This window comes from Pteronotus mesoamericanus, unplaced genomic scaffold, assembly GCF_021234165.1.
Source record: "Pteronotus mesoamericanus isolate MK-2021 breed Mesoamerican mustached bat unplaced genomic scaffold, CSHL_Meso_final contig_1018, whole genome shotgun sequence".
Lineage (NCBI taxonomy): Eukaryota > Metazoa > Chordata > Mammalia > Chiroptera > Mormoopidae > Pteronotus > Pteronotus mesoamericanus.
In genome coordinates, this window is record NW_026555002.1 from 4765674 (window position 1) to 4785134 (window position 19461).

The 19461-nt window shown below is 36.6% G+C and overlaps 1 protein-coding gene across 1 annotated transcript in view; it reads right to left on the minus strand.

The window, feature by feature from the left end:
• The window catches only part of PSMD1 (proteasome 26S subunit, non-ATPase 1), an 89442-nt gene that overhangs the window by 57968 nt on the left and 12013 nt on the right, over positions 1-19461 (minus strand). Inside the window, exons 7-16 of the mRNA XM_054571627.1 lie at positions 17621-17847; positions 13885-13945; positions 12867-12995; positions 10197-10285; positions 9645-9723; positions 8824-8997; positions 7079-7190; positions 6328-6524; positions 5283-5378; positions 4164-4228 (exon numbers count right to left, since the gene is read on the minus strand). Coding sequence (XP_054427602.1) covers positions 4164-4228; positions 5283-5378; positions 6328-6524; positions 7079-7190; positions 8824-8997; positions 9645-9723; positions 10197-10285; positions 12867-12995; positions 13885-13945; positions 17621-17847 — 1229 coding nt within the window. The remainder of the gene's footprint in view (positions 1-4163; positions 4229-5282; positions 5379-6327; positions 6525-7078; positions 7191-8823; positions 8998-9644; positions 9724-10196; positions 10286-12866; positions 12996-13884; positions 13946-17620; positions 17848-19461) is intronic.

The following is a 19461-nucleotide window of genomic DNA, read 5'->3' on the forward strand; positions in this document are numbered from 1 at the left end:
CAACCTATTGCTGTTTCTTTTTCACATCTGTGTTTCGCTCCCTCTCTTTCTCCCTCCCTCCTTCTCTCTAAAAATAAATAAAATCTTAAAAAAAATCATTTTGTACAGCTACAAATTAAAATAATCTAGCACTCTGATTAAATGTTAAGGTATTCAAATAAAATAAAATAAAATAAATGAATAAATTTCAGGCTTAAAAAATAACATCTTCATAACAATTTATTTAGTTCCTACTTGTATGCAAAGCTGTGCTACAAAGGAAATAAAACAAAACAAACAAGCCTTACCCTGGTCTTCAATGCCTTAAAAGCATAAGGCATAACAACAGTGATAAAGGAACAAAGGACTAACAGTAAGTGTATAAAATAAAGATCATATCTGGAGATAAGATTGCCTTTAGAGTCTGATTTAGTTCCATGTAGTCAGTAGTCCTGACTTTGCTTTGATCAGGAAACTGCCTTGATGGAAGGAGTAGGGAGGACAGTAGGTGTATATCACAGAAAATAACAGGATCTTGAACTGGAGTTGTTACCTCGATCCAGGAATCTAAACTTTAATGGTCTCGTAAACTGAGATCATGTTGCCAAAGCCTGACCGAAGACTTGGTTGAATTTCAGGCACAAAATTTTTACATTTACCCTCTCATTATTTCATTTTGGGAATAAATCTAATCTGTATCACTTACCACCTGATTGATTTTCTCTGCCCCTCAGTTTCCTCATCTACACTTCACAGGGTTCTTGTGAGGGTGAGTACATGTGGACGTTCTGTAAATGGTAATTTTTTTTACTTTTAATATTTTACTTTTATGCTAATCTCATAAATTTAGGCAGAGGGGGTATGCAGTGAAGACAACACGTTTTTGTTTTTACTTTTCAGGTTGACCCATTTTTATACCTCAACCTACTGTTCTATTGCTCCCCCTTCTCCATGCAACTCAACTTAAGAAAATTACTTCAAGAAATATGTTGGCTATTAAGAAGTCCAGCCTAAGTAAACCAGGTATATTCTCTAAATGGCAGAATCATTTCCTACAACCGGGTTCCAATACATAGCTCTTACAGGTTCCATGTCAGCTGCCAGAAAGAGTAAATCTAACAAATTTAACTCCTAACTCACCAAAGCTTTTGTCCCCACAAGTCTGAGATTTTTCAGCAGCATTAAGGGTAGGCTATCTCAAATAAGAGGCAAAACAATTTGTTCCTAAAAAACAAAACAAAAAGCACATTCTTCTGTTCTGGTTCTAGTCTTTAATATTTGGATTTGGCATATGTTAATAAATGCTTATATCCTAAAAAAAAATAATAAATAAATAAATAAATAAATAAATAAATATATGTATAATATTCTTGCCAAGTGTTGTAAGATTTAAGTTTCCAGATATCATTCTAATAGCATTTCAAACTGTATCTTATGTGTCCTGAAGGCATCTATAATTGTTTCTTGAAATCTCAATACTAGAAATGGCAATCACACTGGCAAACTCTACCCTAAGAAATCTCAAGTGAAAGGACTATCTTCCCACACGCTCTATATTGCCTCCAAACTTGTGTGCTTACCCCGCCCCCCGACATTAGCTGGATTTGACTGTCCTGGGTAGAGCTCAGCAAAGCCTAAAAGCAGCTCTTGGGAGACATCTGCTGCTGAAACTGGGAATTGAGCACATGTGTGAGCTACAGGAACAAGGGCAAAATGAATTTTGTTCAAGAGCAAAGACCAGTCAGGTTAAAAAAAAAAAGAAAAAGTTTTCAATTATCTCATTAACTTCCTATGTGGCAGAATATGCACACAAGGCCAATGATTTACATGACATGAAATATAAAGTCACTCAACACGAGAATTAACAGCTGACAAGAAACATAACAAAGAAAGAGACTATCATGAGTAGGATTCTGTACACAAGCCACTTGCTAAGAGTACACGTAGAAGATACGGTTCCCATACTAAAATTACCTAGTTGCCCGATAAATTTTTTTTTAAACCCAAATATCTCTGGATGACAGTAATAAAATCATTTGTTTTTGTGTTTGAATTGTGTCTAAACTCTAGAGCAAAAGTATGGGAAGATGAGGGTCACAGCTTGGCTAGAATGACATACCAGAGATGACAGGAAGGAACTACAACTATTCAACTTTTATTTTGCTTCTTCCATCTTTTCTCTCAGGAGAATGATTTTTAGATCAGAAGGATAAAAAGTAGCCCTGGCTGGCGTGGCTCAGCGGATTGAGTGCTGGCCTGCGTACCACAGGGTTGCCAGTTCTATTCCCAGTCAGAGCGCACGCCTGGGTTGTGGGCCAGGTCCCCTGTGGGAGGCACGTGAGAGGCAACCACACACTGATGTTTTTCTCTCTTTCTCCCTTCCCCTCCCTCTATAAATAAATAAATAAAATCTTTAAAAAAAAAGTAATGTGAAGATGGATCAAAATGCAAAGTCGGCAAAGAGAATGTCTGCTTAAACGAGTTCAAGTCTCTCAGTTAAATGAACCTCCTGCTAGAAAGAGAACTTGTCAATGTAATTATGGAATCACTGCTGACAAACTTGAGGAAAACCAGAAAGTGGCAAAGGTACATAAAGGACGGTAAGTGGCTAAATAAAATATTTCAATGTTCAGAGAGAATCTTTTTAAGAAACAGGATTCGAAAAGTTAAAATTGTGGAGTCTGTTGCAGGTCTTTCAAAAAAAAATATACAATAGCTTAATACACATAGGTTTTGTTAGATCTTAGAAAAGATCTAAGAATCAATGAACACTTGAAACATCCACTGATTTACAAAGAAACAATAAGCAACTAATCATACATCCTGTGTTTGGGGTACCAGGCTAGCAGATTTGTGTCATACTTTGTCTTTAGAATTTAGTGAAGGCTCTCTAGTGTCTTTGTGAACAAGTTGGACAGATGAAGGTTAGAGGCTAATTGGATGAACATTAGCATCTGGCTGAACAAATCATCCAACAAAACTGACTGGTATAAGAAGAAACCAATTAGCATGAGACATGGGTCTGTGCTTTGCCGTTTTATTCAACATTTTATCCACAATAGGAAGAAAGTATTTTATATCTTGCAGTAATTGGATAGCTTCCTAGCTGGGATATGATGGAGGAGGTCCTGTAATGATCCACAGTGGATGTTCAGTAAGTATTTTTCAGTTATATCATAATCTTTACAACAGAGGTTCACTCCCAGGACCTCAGGGAAGAAAATCTACACCACAGATTAAAGGAACACAAGATGCTTGACTCATCTAACATGTACCTGGGAAACTTATTTTATTGTGTAATTTCACCACAAATAAGCTGTAACAAGCAGTGTCCAAATAGAGCTTGAGAAGTACTTTTAATTTTCCTTTATTATATTTAAGATAAAACAAAATAGTGGTATTTGAGATCAGAGCTAAGCAGACAATGGGAACTACTGGAAGAAGTACTATTGCATCTACCAACACTATTAAAATTACCACTATCACACACTTAAACAGGACTTACTACTGCCGGAGCCTGTCCTAAAGGCTTTAGATAATCATCAAAAAGCATTGTTCTCAAATAAGTACTAATACACACCCATTTCACAGACAAGGAACCTGAGGCTCCAGGAGGCTAAGACACCAGCCCAAAGTCACTCAGCTAGTAAGTGGCAGAGCCAGGACTCAATACAGGCGGAGCCAGCGTTCAACACAGGATTCTGAGTGTGTCCTCTTAATCACCACTATGTTCTACTGCCAAGAGCATCTCCAAATTTTCAAGTCCAAAATAATATCTTTATATCTGCAAACTTTTTGCCTTTTTACATTTAAACAAAGCCTATTACCTTTACTTTCATGAGAAAATTTCAAGAGTTCTACAAACCTGTGTAGGAGATGGCACCACATCTGAATTACCAATGTACACGGGAAAAGGAGTGCCGAAGGTGTTACTCAGATTTAAAAATTAATAAGGAGAAATGTTATGAATAAAGAAAAATAATAAAGTCATTTTACTCTTTCTCAAATAGGCTGTCAGAATTCCAAGACATACTTGCTTCTTTTTCAGGTGAACAGTATTAATCTTACTATTAAACGATCCTCACTCTGAACTTAGATATATTCCTCAGATATGAGTTTCTGTTTAGTTACTGACTATAAGAAGAAATGAAATATAAATAGAATTGGAAGTTAGAGATTATTACCTGAATAGAATGAACCCAAGTGATTCCACTGCTGCCCTTCTGACATCATCATTAACATCGCTTACCTAGGAAAAAATTTAAAGGACTGCATTACACCATGCATTTTATTACCAGAAAAAACTGATATGAGGCCCATAATATCATTCAAATGTAAATCAGACCTTATTAATATGTTATTCCTTTATTAGAAGGTCCTTCCCTAATTTAGAAAAACTCATCTGAGAATTTCTTCATCTTGGGGCTTAGAAGTTTTAAAACTTGGTGATGATTAAGATTCAGGGCTATTTTCTAAAGCCTATTCTAGCTGCATCATGGCTTTTGTGAGCTACACTGAACATCTATTCCTTCAACACTATTTTCAAAAACTTAGTCCTAAGGTTCAAGCAAAATACAAACATTTAGAATGTACCAGGTTCTGCACTGATAAAGGATAAATTACTAATAAATACTGTGGAATATGGGTATCCCTGGGAAGGAGGAGTTAATGATGGTTTAAAAAAACCCTTTCTGCATGGGAAGATGACTTTGGGTTTATCTTCTCCCAGCACCATGAGAGCAGAAACCTACTGAGTTAAGATGCATGTGGAATGCCTGCTGTGTTACAGGCAACATTATTTACTGTTGATAAGCTACATCTGGATTAGGAGGACTGAGTGAAAAAAGGCTCTTGGAAAACATGGGCATTGGCTTTCCCGTGTATGTGTCTCTTGGAATAGACCATGTCCCTTGAGGGTGCCTGAAAGCTAACTTCACAGGCTGTAAAAACAAGTGGTTCCTATTGTTCTTAGCTTTCCTAGTCCTAGGGTGGCTGCACACACTCACGTGGTCTTTTCTCTTACAATGAGGGTGCCCCTTGGAGTAGGGTTTCAGAAGTTGCACCTGAATGACTTTAAGGACTTTCATTAATACTGACATACTGTCATCCTGTCCTACATCCTTAAGAAAAGCCAAGCGAACCTGGTGCTAGGATATGGCTGACTGTATCCTATGAATGAGAATCTGAACCTGAGACCACAGGTAGTGATTGTGTGGCACAGGTGCTGCACTCATCTAAATACTCAGGGTTCCTCTGCAAATTTTCCTTCCCACCCCATCCCCAAGAAAGGTCACAGTACTTACAGCAACATGTAGCAGGCGTCGAATAGCTTTGTTGTTACCTGAGCCACAGTAAGCCATGGCTACGGTATACATTCCCGATCGTCGCAGAATTGGGTCCTAAGAAAAAAATTCAACATCAATCACCAACTTACCTTTTCAAACAGTAACCTCTACAGACTAATGGGAATAGCTGCATGCACTCGGAAAGTTCATTGTGAGTTAAAAAAGAACTCAAGAACTCTTTTGTGGTTCATATTTTCTAAATGAATGGGGAAATAAGACTAACATGAGACGAATTAACTGCTTGCAAGTCCCAGAATTCTGTGCAACCTGCCTGTCCTGCCTCACACATTTTAGGAAATATAAACTCAATATCAACACTTACTGCCCCATGACACCCAACTTCCACTTATCAAATGAACGACAAAGAAGCTTGCTTCTTTTCTACATTCTAACTTGCTTTTGCTTTATCATTTAATTAAGCCTTGGGCACTGAATACTGAGTGGAAGAGATACAGAGGTCTGATAGTTGAGCAAAATAGTAGTTTTATCAGTAAATTATAACAGTGGTTTTTAATCAGATTATAGAGGACAGTATTACCACTGAATACTTACAATAACCAATATGACTGTAAAAAGTAAACAAAAGGCAATGGGAAAAAAATCTTATCCAAATAAGTAAAGGCTGGCACTATTTTTTGATGAAAAAACAAAGTAAACTATACCTTATTAAATGATTACAAAATCATCTCAAAAATACTATTCCCAAAACAAATCAACTTATAAATTTCTAAAAAACCTTTGAGTTTCCTTATTTGAAAATCAGACCTGAAGTCTTCGTTAAATTTAAAATCCTCAAATTACTCCTATTCACATCTTTCAGTGTTTTTCTTTTCTCAATTCTATTAGGTTTTATGTATCTTGTGAAAAATTTTATCAACAAATGTAGCTAGGTATTTGAAGGGAACAGAGAGAATTTCCAATGAAGCTACTAAGTGTTTTACAAACGGAGATAGCTGGAAGGTGAAGGAGTGTGGGAGAAGGGGATCCATGATGTGTACCTCACCTTATCGCGGCACAGAGATTCAATGAGAGCATCGGCCTCTTCCATCCTCCCGTACATTACTAGTGCGATGCCAACTGCAAGACCACGCAGAATCTTCTCATGTTGAGTTTCTTGTGCATAGCCGACCATGTCCTCAATAGCCTGTGCATTTTTAGAGCCCAACATAACCAAACCTAGGGCCAGGCCAGCTGCTTCCCCTACAGAGTAAAAAGGAAAATATTAAAGAATAGGAGCTATGTCTGTAAACTCAATAAAACGTACCTTATTGGAAGTGGCATATTAGCCTCAACTATCCAAACAACCATTAGCTTCTGATAGCATTTTTTCAAACCATCTGATAAAAGGGAGGGTATTTTACATGCAAGTATATCCATATATTTAGAGCTATTTTCCTTTTAAATCTTGACTGAAGGCACCATAGAATTTTATAGTAATTTCAAAGGAGTCATTATGACATTGTTCTACATTATCACCAAAGAGTATGGATAGCCCCATGACACAAGTAGATCAGTAATAAATTTCTATTTACAGAGGTCAGTTGTATGGTGAGACACATAGGATATACCATTTTTAAAAGTCTGTGTATCACAAAATACATTTTTATGATGCTGACGAATGGGGAAAAATCTACTCCTTCAAGTAGAAAAATGTTAGATTTTTAAGAGGCTATGAATTATAGGTACAAAGTAAATATTACAGTTACATTAAATAATCCTAAAATTTGTTGTCTTTAGAAAGAACCACTTGTTACCTGTCACTGCATCATCCTGGTAAAGGTTTGTTTTTAGCAAATCATACACATCCTGGCGTGCGGTCCCCATAGCAGCCAAACCAAGGCCCAGACTGCCACCATGTCGAACGATCTAGGGAAAAAGCATGGCCTCCATTGATCTGGTACCTTGTACTTAAAATTCAAACTTCTATTCTGATTTCAAAGTATGTTTTAATATTAAATATGTAGAGCAGTTTGCCTAGTTAGAATGATCAAAGGCTTTGATGATCAGAAGGCCAGTGGAAACCTGAGTAGTGCTTTAAAAAAAAAAAAAAGATGCTTGCTGATGCAAACCAGTGAGTTGAGAAGTGAAGAAAAGAAAAAAAATAGGGACTACAACTCTTTTTCCATACATTTGTGTAAGAGAAGAAAGATGACAACTAAGAGGAAGAAGCGAGCGCCAAAGGCAGCTTTTGTTAGGGTAGGTGAGACCTGAATGTCCTTATGGGCCCGGGGGGCGGGGGGGGGGGGGGGCGGGGGGAGGCCAGGGGAGGAAGGCAGCATGGAGGGAGGCTAAAGAGGAGAAAAAGGTATCTAATGGAATATGGCTGTGAATAAAGTTGGATAAAATGGGGTCAAGAGCAAAAGTTGGTCTTTACTTGAAGGAGGACACTTGGTCTTGTCATTTTTGAAAGCACAGTATCCTTTTAGGGGTGACAGCACCCCAATCTTGCTCGAATACTCCTCCCTCTCTGATGAGTTTTGCTGGGACTGTCATTTAAGAAGCTGCCACCTCCTCTGGCCAAAGTGTTGGCCTATGACCCAAGATAGGCTGGATGCTCCTCTGGAATTTTAAACTTTCTTAAGCAGAATGACCCAGGAACCAAAAATATTCAAGCTCACTCATCTTGACAGTAAGGCCCAGAAGAGAAAATTCCATTAGTTCCTGCAATCTAACTCCCCAGAGCTGCCCTGGCCCTTAACCTTTGCGAGAAGTGGCTCCTCAGGTTCTCTGTTAATTATATAAGCTACTTCCACTAAACTCCTTGTTTAAGTCAGTCACAGGTTGTTTCTGTTGCTGGCAACCAAAACACTTTGTCTGATAAAGTGTTTACCTGAGACCAGAGGAAAGAGGTAAAGGCATGTGTCAATGTAGGTAATAAGGTCTGTGGTTAGGGGGCTTACGAGCTGTGACAGATGTTTTTGTTGGCCACAGTCTTTTCACTGAAAAGGGATGACAAGTTTTTTGGCTGACTCCTCTACTCTCCTTAAAGTTTTCTAAAAGAGCCTACTCTAACATAAACATTAAAGTCCAAAATTCTATTTCATGTCCAAAATTCTAAAATAAGACAGGGCTACTTAAGCTTTTCCAAAAGTTTACATTTTAAAACTTATCAAAGATCAAAACAAGCAAGAATTCTGATTGCCAAGAGAGTATATGCAATTTCTTTGGGCTTTAGTTTCCTGTAAAATGATAGGATTACACTGAATAATCACTAAGGTCACTTTAACCTTATAAGACTATAAAGTGTGGGAATGCAGTGTATGTTTTGCAAATACCAGGTACTTAATTTTGCTTGTTACCAGATTTAAAGGATTGAGAAACATAATTTTAGCTTAAAGAGAAGGAAAGGAAATTAGCTTTTAGGAAAAAAAAACTCTATGAGAACAGCACTGTTTTGGGTATTCCAAAATATAACAAAATTTCTACTCACTAAAACAGTTCAGCAAATACTATGTTTTCCTGAACTACTGGAAATATAGTTTCCCATTCTTACACTTACATCATTGCTGGCGTTCTTAAGCTGGTTAAGCAGATAGTCAATTATATCACCACCATGATTGGCATGAATGAGACCTAGCGCATAGAGACCGCCACCTTCCTGATAGGCTGATCCTGGAGAGGTGTCCTTGGGGAGATAGGTTGCCATTAACTGTAACGCTTCTTTTTCATGACCCTGTAAATTTGAGCCACAACAAAGGTATCAGTAAGAAAGTTAAAAAAAAAAAAAAAAAAAGAGACCTAACATTTTCTATGATGAGTACTTTTCTCCTGCATGTTCACGTGCTGTAAGAGGAGGAGGAAATGGGGCTCTTTCATATAACTTTATCACTTGAACAAGACAAGAGCCTTTAAGAGACTCAGTCATATCCTGCTTAGAAACAAATGCTTCAATTTTTTTCCCTTTTTATAGCATTTCCCAAAATCTCTCTTAGACTACGCACATAACTTATTGCAGTTCATCCTTTGAGAAAGGGCTTAGCTAGTTTTCACAGGAAAAGGATCCCTACCTTTTATTAAAAGTAAACACATATACATGAACTTTAATATCTTATCCTTCTCTAAAAGAGGACTGCTTGAACAAAATGTGCTTGTCTAAAAGACCCATGGGCAAAGCCAAAGTGGGGAAGGACTGAGGGAGGGAGGTGGGGGTGGGAGAGGCAGGGGAAAGTGGTGACGGGTAAATGGAGACAAATGTATTTGAATAAAAATAAATAAAAATAAATGTACTTGTCAATGAATTATAGTAAATTTTTATTTTTCATTAACTTCAGAAAAACTGTTCTGTTCTGATGCCTATTCACACTGATCAGTGTACATTACCTTGTGAATTACACCCAAACTGGCTGTAGCTGTAAATTTTGCCCAGTTAGTGGCTCTGGCCAACCATTCCAAGTTATCTCTGTAAGAAATGAAAATGAAGCAATACTGTTGAAACAAATGCCATAAAACTTTTTAAAATACTAAAGTCAAAGCATTAAAAATTTACCGTGAGCTATTATATATCACTTCACTTTATGAATCTCAAATTACTGCTGATTCTATTTTACCTCATAAGTTGTTCTTAATATTTTGAGGACTTAAAAAAATGCATAATATGTAATTCTACTATAAAAAGCAAAACTATATTAAATTTCTGAGCTTAATATATTTCATTCAAAAGCCAATACTCAAGCCAGCTATGAAGAGAATTTTGCCTTAAAACAAGTAGACATGCAAAAAAATATATATATATATACATATATATAAAATAACAAAAATAAAATTAAAAATTCAGGACTGGCAGGCAGGGCAAGTTTCCCACATCCATGCAACAATGTCAACAGAGTCTGTTAAAGATGACTGTACAAAGCACAAACTTTCAAGTATATTTACCTGAGAAACTGGTCGCTGGTAGTCCCACAATGCATAAAAGAGTTTGCTATAACAGTGGCTGTGTGACATACAGAATTCCGTACTGCATCCTTACAAAAACAAAAAGATTTTTATCATTGGCAGAGGATTCATATATACTCTGAGTATTCGCCCATGAACACACAACCAGAGTCCTTATTTTGCAGTGAAACATGAATACACTGAACTTGTAAGTAATGGATTTTGGCTATTTCTTTATAAAGATTAAAAATAAGCCAGTCAAATAGAGCTTTATTTGTGGTTTTAACTCGAGGCCATCAGATTTTAGGTTGGTTAACGTAGGTCGTAGATTTTCGAGTTTCTAGTTTCTGAACAGTGCGCCTCGCCATTTCTCCAAGCCCACGGTCTCCAGGGGGCTGAGGCAGCCTGAGGAGCGAGGCTGTGCCTCTTCTGGCACTGCCCTCAGCAGACATCCGGGATTCTGTGTATTTTTAGTTAGACTATATTATAAAGATGAGTTTCAAACAATTGTTTTAAGAGCTAAATATGTAACAGTGCCTGTCATTTGTAAAATTGTATCAAAAGTTTGGTGAAGCATTCTTACATATGCTTCAATCAAACAACTGTTTAGTAATGGAATAGTATACGAATTTAAAAATATAAATCAACAACCTTAGGAAAAACGTACTAGGTAAAAAAGAGAGGGAGGATTTTTTCATGCTATATATCTTTTCATATTCAAACATTTTTTTGAAGCAGATAAATATGTTATCTGTCCAATAATTAAAATTAATATTAATAATTGTTGTAACCCAACAAGGGTTACAACAATAAGGTAAGAACTTCTGTTCTTCAGTTTACAGTTCAGTGGGAAAATAGACAAATAAACTATACATCAATGTACTGACTGCTTTTTGTCTGAACGCTACATGTATATATTAGAATAGAGTTAGCTGAAGGACTTCCAGTCAAGATGGAGGCATAGGTAGACATGCTTTGCCTCCTGCCCAACCACAGAAAAAATTACAGCTAGATATCAAAACAACTAGAGCCATCAGAAAACCCAGCTGTATGAAGTCCAATGACCAAGGATTTAAAGGAGCCACATTCATCCACATGGGTAGGAGCGGTGGAGTCATGGAGATGGGCGGAGAGGCAGTGGCAGCAGAGGAAGGAGGCACAGGCAGTCCCACGTTCATGTGTGGTAGATAAAAATTGGGAAGGATGCCTCAGGAACCAGCGATCCTGGTCCCAGACCAGACCATACAGCCCAGGGTCCCAGTGCCAAGAAGATAAATCCCTGTAACTTCTGGCTATAAAAACCAGTGGGGGTTGGGGTGGCGGAAAAAACTGCCATATTTTCAGGTAACTTCATGTAAAGGGCCCACAGGTTCTTAGAAGGTTCACAAACCCACCCATTCTGGGATTCAGCACCAGGGCAACAGTCACATATGGGGGGTGGGTGAAGTGACGGAACGGGGTGAGTGCTGGGCAAACCTCCAGAAGCCTGGCAGCAGCACTGTCCTCTGAGCCCTCCCCCACCACAGAGCCACGAAATGGTGAAGCAGAAGTGAAATAAAGAAAAATCTACAGGGAACCAACAGTGAAGGGGAGGAAGCCAGGATTCAAATCAATAATTTGGAATGTAAGGAAGAAATAAGCACTCAATCAGAACAGCAAGAAGAAAAAAGAATTAAAACAAAACAAAACAAAATGAGGATAGTACAAGGACCCTCTGGGACATCTCCAAATGTACCAACATCTGAACCATAGGGATGCCAGGAGAAGAGGAAGTGCAAGAAACTGAAAACTTATTTGAAAAAATAATGAAAGAAAACCTCCCTAATTTGGTGAAGGAAGTAAGACATACAAGTCCAGGAAACACAAAGAGTCCCAAACAAGTTGGACCCAAAGAGGATGACATTAAGACACATAATTAAAATACAAAGGTTAAAGATAAAGAGAGAATCTTAAAAGCAGCAAGAGAAAAGCAGAGAGTTACCTACAAAGGAGTTCCCTTAAGACTGTTAGCTAACTTTGCAGGCAAGAAGTATTCAAAGTGATGACAAGCAAGGACCTACAACCTAGATTACTGTATCCAGCAAAGCTATCATTTAGAATTGAAGGGCAGATAAAGTGCTTCCCAGACAAGGTAAAGCTACAGAAGCTCACCATCACCAAACCTTTATTATATGAAATGTTAAAGGGACTTATTTAAGAAAAGGAAGATGATCAAAACTTTGAACATTAACATGGCAACAAATTTACAACTATCAACAACTGATTGCAAAAAAAACAAGCTAAGCAAACAACCAGAACAGGAACAGAATCATAGATATGGAGATCATTTGGAGGGTTATCAGCAGGGAGGGGGAAAGGGAAAGAGGGAGAATGGGGGGGAAAGGTGTAGGGATTAAGAAGCATAATCGGTAGGTACAAAACAGACAGGGGGATGTTAAGAATAATATGGGAAATGGAGAAGCCAAAGAACTTATATGGACAACCCATGGACATGAACTAAAGGGGTGGACTATTGGAGGGAAGAGTTCCCCCCATTGTTACTTTTACACAAATTTATTCCCTTAATCAGGAATAAAATGCAACAAAGAATTCGATAAGAAATAAACATAAGTACTTATATTCAACAAAGAAATATTTTTAAGGAGCCTCTATTATAGATGAATTTCCTACCTTTGTGTTTTTTAGAATCATAAGATCTGTGTTATTATTTCGTATTAAAAACTGCAGATGTAACTCAATAGCCATTTCACCACTTAAAATTTTAATCATTTTCAAAGTCTGATCCTTGGGCTCTGGACTCTGCCAAAACAAATAAACAAAGAATGAAAATTCATGTATTACTAAAATTCACTACACCAACTTTATTTTAACAGCCGTAAATCAGTGAAATTCATAGTTGATACATGTAACACTCATATTTTAACAGAAGGATTTAGAAAACTCATGTATAACTTATTTATTATATGCTATGGAGATATGATACAAGCTTGATGAAAGAATGCAATTTATTCTGAACTACCTTCCAATGTAAACTATTTTAGTATTTAAAAAAAGCTGTAAAAGAATTACTAATCACTGATAATATGTAAGAAAAACTTTTATACAGAGCCAGTTTGTACCTCGGGTGAGAAACTACCTAATCCAAAATGAGAAATTCAAAAGAAGCTTTAATCAACATCTACATGACCTTATGAATTACCAAACCATCAACAAAACTATCCACCCAGGGGAAGAGCTGAAGTTTATATACCTGAGCATCAGAAACCAAAGTCCTGATGAAGGAAAAATTTATCTCCATTTACACTGCTACTCTAATACTTAGACAACTCTTCTATACTCCACAAATACTAAAGAAAACAAAGACAATTAAACTGTCCCCCTCTGTGAGAACTTGCCATTTATATAGAGGTCATAGTTTTTTCTCTCCTTGTGACAGGTGATTCAGAGTTATTCTGAGATTTTATTCTTTGGTAAGAATCTTAAGATTTAATTTCATCCAAGTTAGGTGCTGTCTGGAATCAGTCTTTAAAATTTTACTTTCTACAGAAAATCCATTTTTTAAAATGACTTTGTTATCAAACCTAATAATAAACTTCCATAAAAACGGGTATGTAATGCTTTAAAATAATCTACAACATACTATGGGAATATGTTAAACAGCATCCTCAACTTGAAAAAGCACACTTACTGCTTCTGGTGTCTTTCCTACAAGCACACTACCAGTTTTTTCTTCTGTTTCCATTGACTCACTAAAATGAAAAGAACCAACAGTTACTAATTTGGTAAATGTCTTCTGGATAGTATGTGTGGGCAATATGTCATCAGCCTGCAGATCTGAACCATGTCCAAATTAAATATTTTACAAGGAAAAAATGTTTAAGCACTTCATAAATATTGCAGTGAAGAAACAGAAAAGAGTCTAGTAAGATGAAGGTGGTCCAGGTATTGAATTTCCTCCAAATACATCCATAAATATACACAAAGCAACTAATAAGGTTAGCAAAATGCATGAGCAACAAATAAAGAAAACCAGGTGACAAAGTATCCCCCAAATTCCCAAAACACAGTCAGGTGGAGATACACCACCAACAGGTACAAGCCCACTTTGAAGTGAAGCAGTTGGGTTGCAACAGCTCTTAAAGCTAACCAGCCAACACTCTCTTCTAAGTCGAAGCTGAGTATAGAATTAGAATTAAAAAGGAAAAAACAAAGGAAAAAGAAGGCCCAAATAAAAGCAGGAAAGGAAACAGAGCAAGGAGATCTCAAAACATGAGACACCATTTGTGTAATACTCCAACCACAACAGAAAGGGAAGTTCCAAAAGGCAGTGAAATGAAAAAAACTATCTTAAATGAGCCTTCTTTGTAAAAATTTAGGAAAACGAACTTCAGGGAAGATAAGCCACAGAAAAGGATCAAAGTAAAATCCCACAGAGCATTGCAAGAAAACCATTTTCAGAGAAGGTAAAAGATACTTAAAGAATTACACAAGGTGTAAAAGAATATTACATATCAGAATAATTCAGAAATGAAACAGACCTAGGAAAAAATTAGAAATGAAGGAGGAAAAATGATCATTTCAGAAATGAAGATTAATTCAGAAGGAACATGAGAGCACATAAATACAACACAAGAAAAGGTGAAGAAAAAAATTTTAAATCTAAAAGAAACAAACTAAACGCTGTCCCCTTAAGATCGGGAACAAAGTAAAGATGTTCACTCTCATCACATCTATCTAATAATGTATTCGAAATTCTTAGCCAATGCAGAAAAATAAGGGGGAAAAGTTATAAAAATTATAAAGTTCTAGTAAAAGTTATTTACTAGAAAGTAAAATTTCTAGTCTCAGATGAGATGATTCCTATGTTGGAAATTCTATGAAAGGATCTATAAAAAATTTACTAGATGTATTGATTTAACCAAGGTTGTGGAATACAACATTAATATACAAAAATGAATTGTACTTCATATATTAACAAATAATTGTAAATTGAACTTTAAACATACCACTTATAACAGCTTCAAAAGCATAATATACCTAGGAATAAATTTAAGGAAGTATGTGCAAAATCTCTGCACTGTAATCTACAAAGCACAGCTGAGAAAAACTAAAGAAAACCTAAATAATGAAGGAGCATACCATGTTTAAGGATTAAAAGGCTCAATAATGTTAGGATTTCAATTTGCTCCAAATTGAAGAGATTCAACACAATCCCAGTACGAATACCCACTGACCTACAGAAATGCAAAACGCTTACGATAGCCAAAACAATCTTAGGGTCGGGAGAGTCATAATTGTAGGTCTTCCATTACATAATTTCAAGACCTACCATAAGCTATAGTAATAAAGACACTGTAATACTGATTCAAGGAAAGACAAATACATCACTGGAAAATAGAGAAATCAACACACACTGTAAACTGGTTTTTGTCAAAGGCTCCAAGGCAATTCAAGAGGGAAAAGATAAGTCTTTTAAACAACCGGTGATGGAACAAAGAGACACTCTTATATTTAAACAAACCATTTACTCCCACCTCATACCATATACAAAAAATTAAGCTGAGATCTACCATAGACAGAAACATAAAGCCTAAAACTACATAGTTTCTAAAAGAAAGCACAGCAGAACATCTTCGCAACTATGTGTTGGCACACAATTTCTTAGATGGGATCCCAAAATGGAAAACTGGATAATCAAAAATAAAAACTGCTTATCAAGATACCACTAACAAACTGAAAAGATCAGCCAAAGACTGAAAGAAAATATTCATAACAGTATCTGACAAATGACTTGCATTAACATCACAATGAAACGGTACTTTATACCACTGGAATAAGTACTATTAAAAAGACTGATAACTTCTGATGTCCGCAAAGATGTGGAACAACTGGAATGCTCACACTTTGCAGTTGGGTGGGTAAAATGAGCAATGATGTTGAAAGTCTGGCAAATTCTTACTAAGTTAAGCATATGCCCTGTGATCCCGTTATTCCACTCTCAGGTATTTATCCCAGAGGAATAACAACACCTGTCCACAAAAGGACTTGTATAGGAATGTTCATAGCAGCCTTGTTCTTAGTAGCCAACAACCAGAAATAATTCAAATGTCCATCAGTATAAGAATAAACAGCCCTGGCTGGTGTGGCTCAGTGGATTGAGCGCTGGCCTGCAAACTGAAAGGTCGCTGGTTTGATTTCCCATCAGGGCACATGACTGGGTTGTGAGCCAGGTCCCCAGTTGGGGGAATGCAAAATGCAAACCGACTGATGTTTCTCTCCCTCTCTTTCTCCTTCCCTTCCCTTCTCTCTGAAGATAAATAAAATCTTAAAAAAAGAAGAATAAACAACCTGTGGTATATTCATACAATGAAATGCTACTCAGTAATAAAAAGGAAACAGTTACTGATTTGCCCCACAACACAGGTGTATGTAAGAGACATTATGGTGAGTGAAGAAAGAAGAAACAGAAGAATACATGTCATAGGATCCCATTTTTATGAAGTTCAAGAACTGGCAAAATTATGGTGATAGAAATCAACACAGCGGATGCTTCAGTGGCATGGAGTTGACCTGGAAGAGCAGAAGAGAAGTTCCTGGGATGATGCTAGAGGTGATGGTTACGTAAGTGTTTATATTGCCAGAATTCACTGAACTATATAATTGAGATGTTTGCATTTTACGATATTTAAATTATTATTCAATTAAAGGGAAAAAATTGAAGAGCAGAAAATGACTCAAAAGTGACACACACAGAAGACGGGCAAAGAAAATAGAACTTACATAGAACAAGAGGCCCCAAAGAAGAAAAATAAAGGGAAGAAAACAAATACTAAAAACTAAAGTTCAAGAAAATCTTACTGAGGCAGGAGTATGTTCAGTATTTTGAGGACCAGTAAGAAGGCCAGTGAGATGAGAAGGAAGGAAGGAAGGAAGGAGTAAGAAGCAAGTAGCAAGGTGGCTATGGGAAGGGCAGGCTGTGCATAGCCTTGTAGGCCGCTTTCAAGACTTACAATTTTATATGAAACGTTCTTAGGTTTCAGAAGGATAATTCTCACTGCTAATGTGGACAACTTTAAAAGGAAAATAAGCAGGCACAACAAAGACGCACTTATGGTAAACATTTTTAGTAAGTGGCCTAAATGTGCACAAAAATACAGGAAAATAAAATTTAATACTGTATCAGCCCAAGACATGTTTATTTAGTTTCAATGGAAGGACAAAAGAGGGAGAACATTTATTTCCAAATATGTAACTTAAATCTCAATTAGATGGCACACATGCTTTCAGGGAGGCCCTCCCTGTGAGAAAATCACTTTTACTTCTTTCCAGAGGGTCCAATTCTTTGGTTTTCCTTTATGTGCCTAGAACAGTACAAAACAGAACAGCCTTAACAAAACTTTACAACCAATGAAAGATACTTATACCTGTCTTTCTCTGATCCCGGAACAGTACCCGTATTGGTGGATCCAGGCACAGAAGCAATAGGGGTGCCAACAGTTCGAAGATTCTGAATCACAGATGACAAAAACTGCTGGCTAGCACTTTCATACAAATCAAAACAAATCTGGTAAGCCATGAGGAGGTTGTCTTCCTTCACCAGTTTTTCTAAGATATCACTCACAGCCTGGGGATCATCTAAGAAAATTAGGCACTGAAATGCAGATAAAGAACAATTACATAATAATCAGACACTTTGTTTACAAGATACTTAGAGTGACAACATACAGGAAACCTTAAAATGTAAGCACAGGGAAGCTGGGGCAGACTAACCACCTAGTCTAGCACTCTATTTCTGACCCTGGCACTAGAAAATGGCATCTGCTTTCCATAATAAAATTCATACAAATTATACTTACAGCTCCTAATATCATGCCTGGCAATTAGCCATATTCAATAACTGGTTGGTGAATGAATTGTGGCCTCTTTAAATCTTATCCATAGTTTACATTTAAGTGCTCCTTAATTTGTAATTTCTGCTTTACCATAAATTTTAGTAGTCAGTCACTCATTTAACACACATGTATCGTGCTAGTCCAGGACAAGACGCACCAAAATGACCATTTTGAAGTATTGTTCTAACTATCCTTATCATCTGCCACATGTTTTAACAAAATTATCCAAAAATGTTAGAACTTTTAAGAATTTAAATTTTCTTATTCCCTTCAGTAGCGAATAACTCAATTTTAAAATGAAAACATAATCAAAGTTAGTACAAATTAAGAACAGGAAATAATGGAAACAAAATAAGTGGCAAGTAAGTGGGGGAATGGCTAAGTAAGGCAAAAGTATAGCCACTAAATGACTACTGCCTAACCAAGAAAGAGTTAGAACAAGTTTGTGAAGAGTCAGGTTATTAAAAGAAAATGTTAAGATGGCCCTGGCTGGTGCGGCTCAGTGGACTGAACGCCAGCCTGCGAACCAAAGGGTCTCAGGTTTGATTCCCAGTCAGGGCACAGGCCTGGGTTGCAGGCCAGGTTCTCAGTTGGGGGATTATGAGAGGTAACCGCACATTGATGTTTCTCTCCCTCTCTTTTTCCCTCCCTGCTCCTCTCATTAAAAGTAAGTAAATAAAATCTTTAAAAAAAAAAAGTTAAAATGAGGGACCTATCTGATTGAGATGCTGTTTGCCTCCAGGAAATGGAACTTGGGAGATAGAAGAAACGGGTGGGAAAAAGAATTTTCACTGAATACTCCTTGGTTCATTTTGAATTTTGAATCATGTGAACATATTATTACCTTTTCAAAAATATTTGTTGAAAATATAAATTTAAAAAAGTTTTAAAGGCACAAGGAGTAAAAACAGTTAAAATAAATAAAATTTCCTTTGAGGAATAAAACTGAACTACACACAACAGGAAGAGGGCAGAGGACAACTTTTTTTAATATACATTTAAAAATAACTTTAAAAATTATTAAAGACTACGTAGAAGCAAAACAAAGAAACAAACAAACAAAAACACCTCCCCAAACCTATATAAAGAAAACTTAAAGGAAAAATGTTAAAATGTTAAGTTGACTTTGGGTGATATAAATGTGGATATTTTTCTTCCAGCTTTTTCTGTTTCAAACTTGCCCCAAAAAGCATGTTAAAAAAGATGCATTAATCTAAATTTTAAAAATGCATAAAGTATGGAAACACATGAGAACATATTTAACAATGTGTGATAAAATACTATGCTCTAATATACAAAAACTTATACAGTATGATAATTGTTAAAAAATAAACCTATGCAGTATGGAGTTACCTCAAAAAAATTAAAAAATG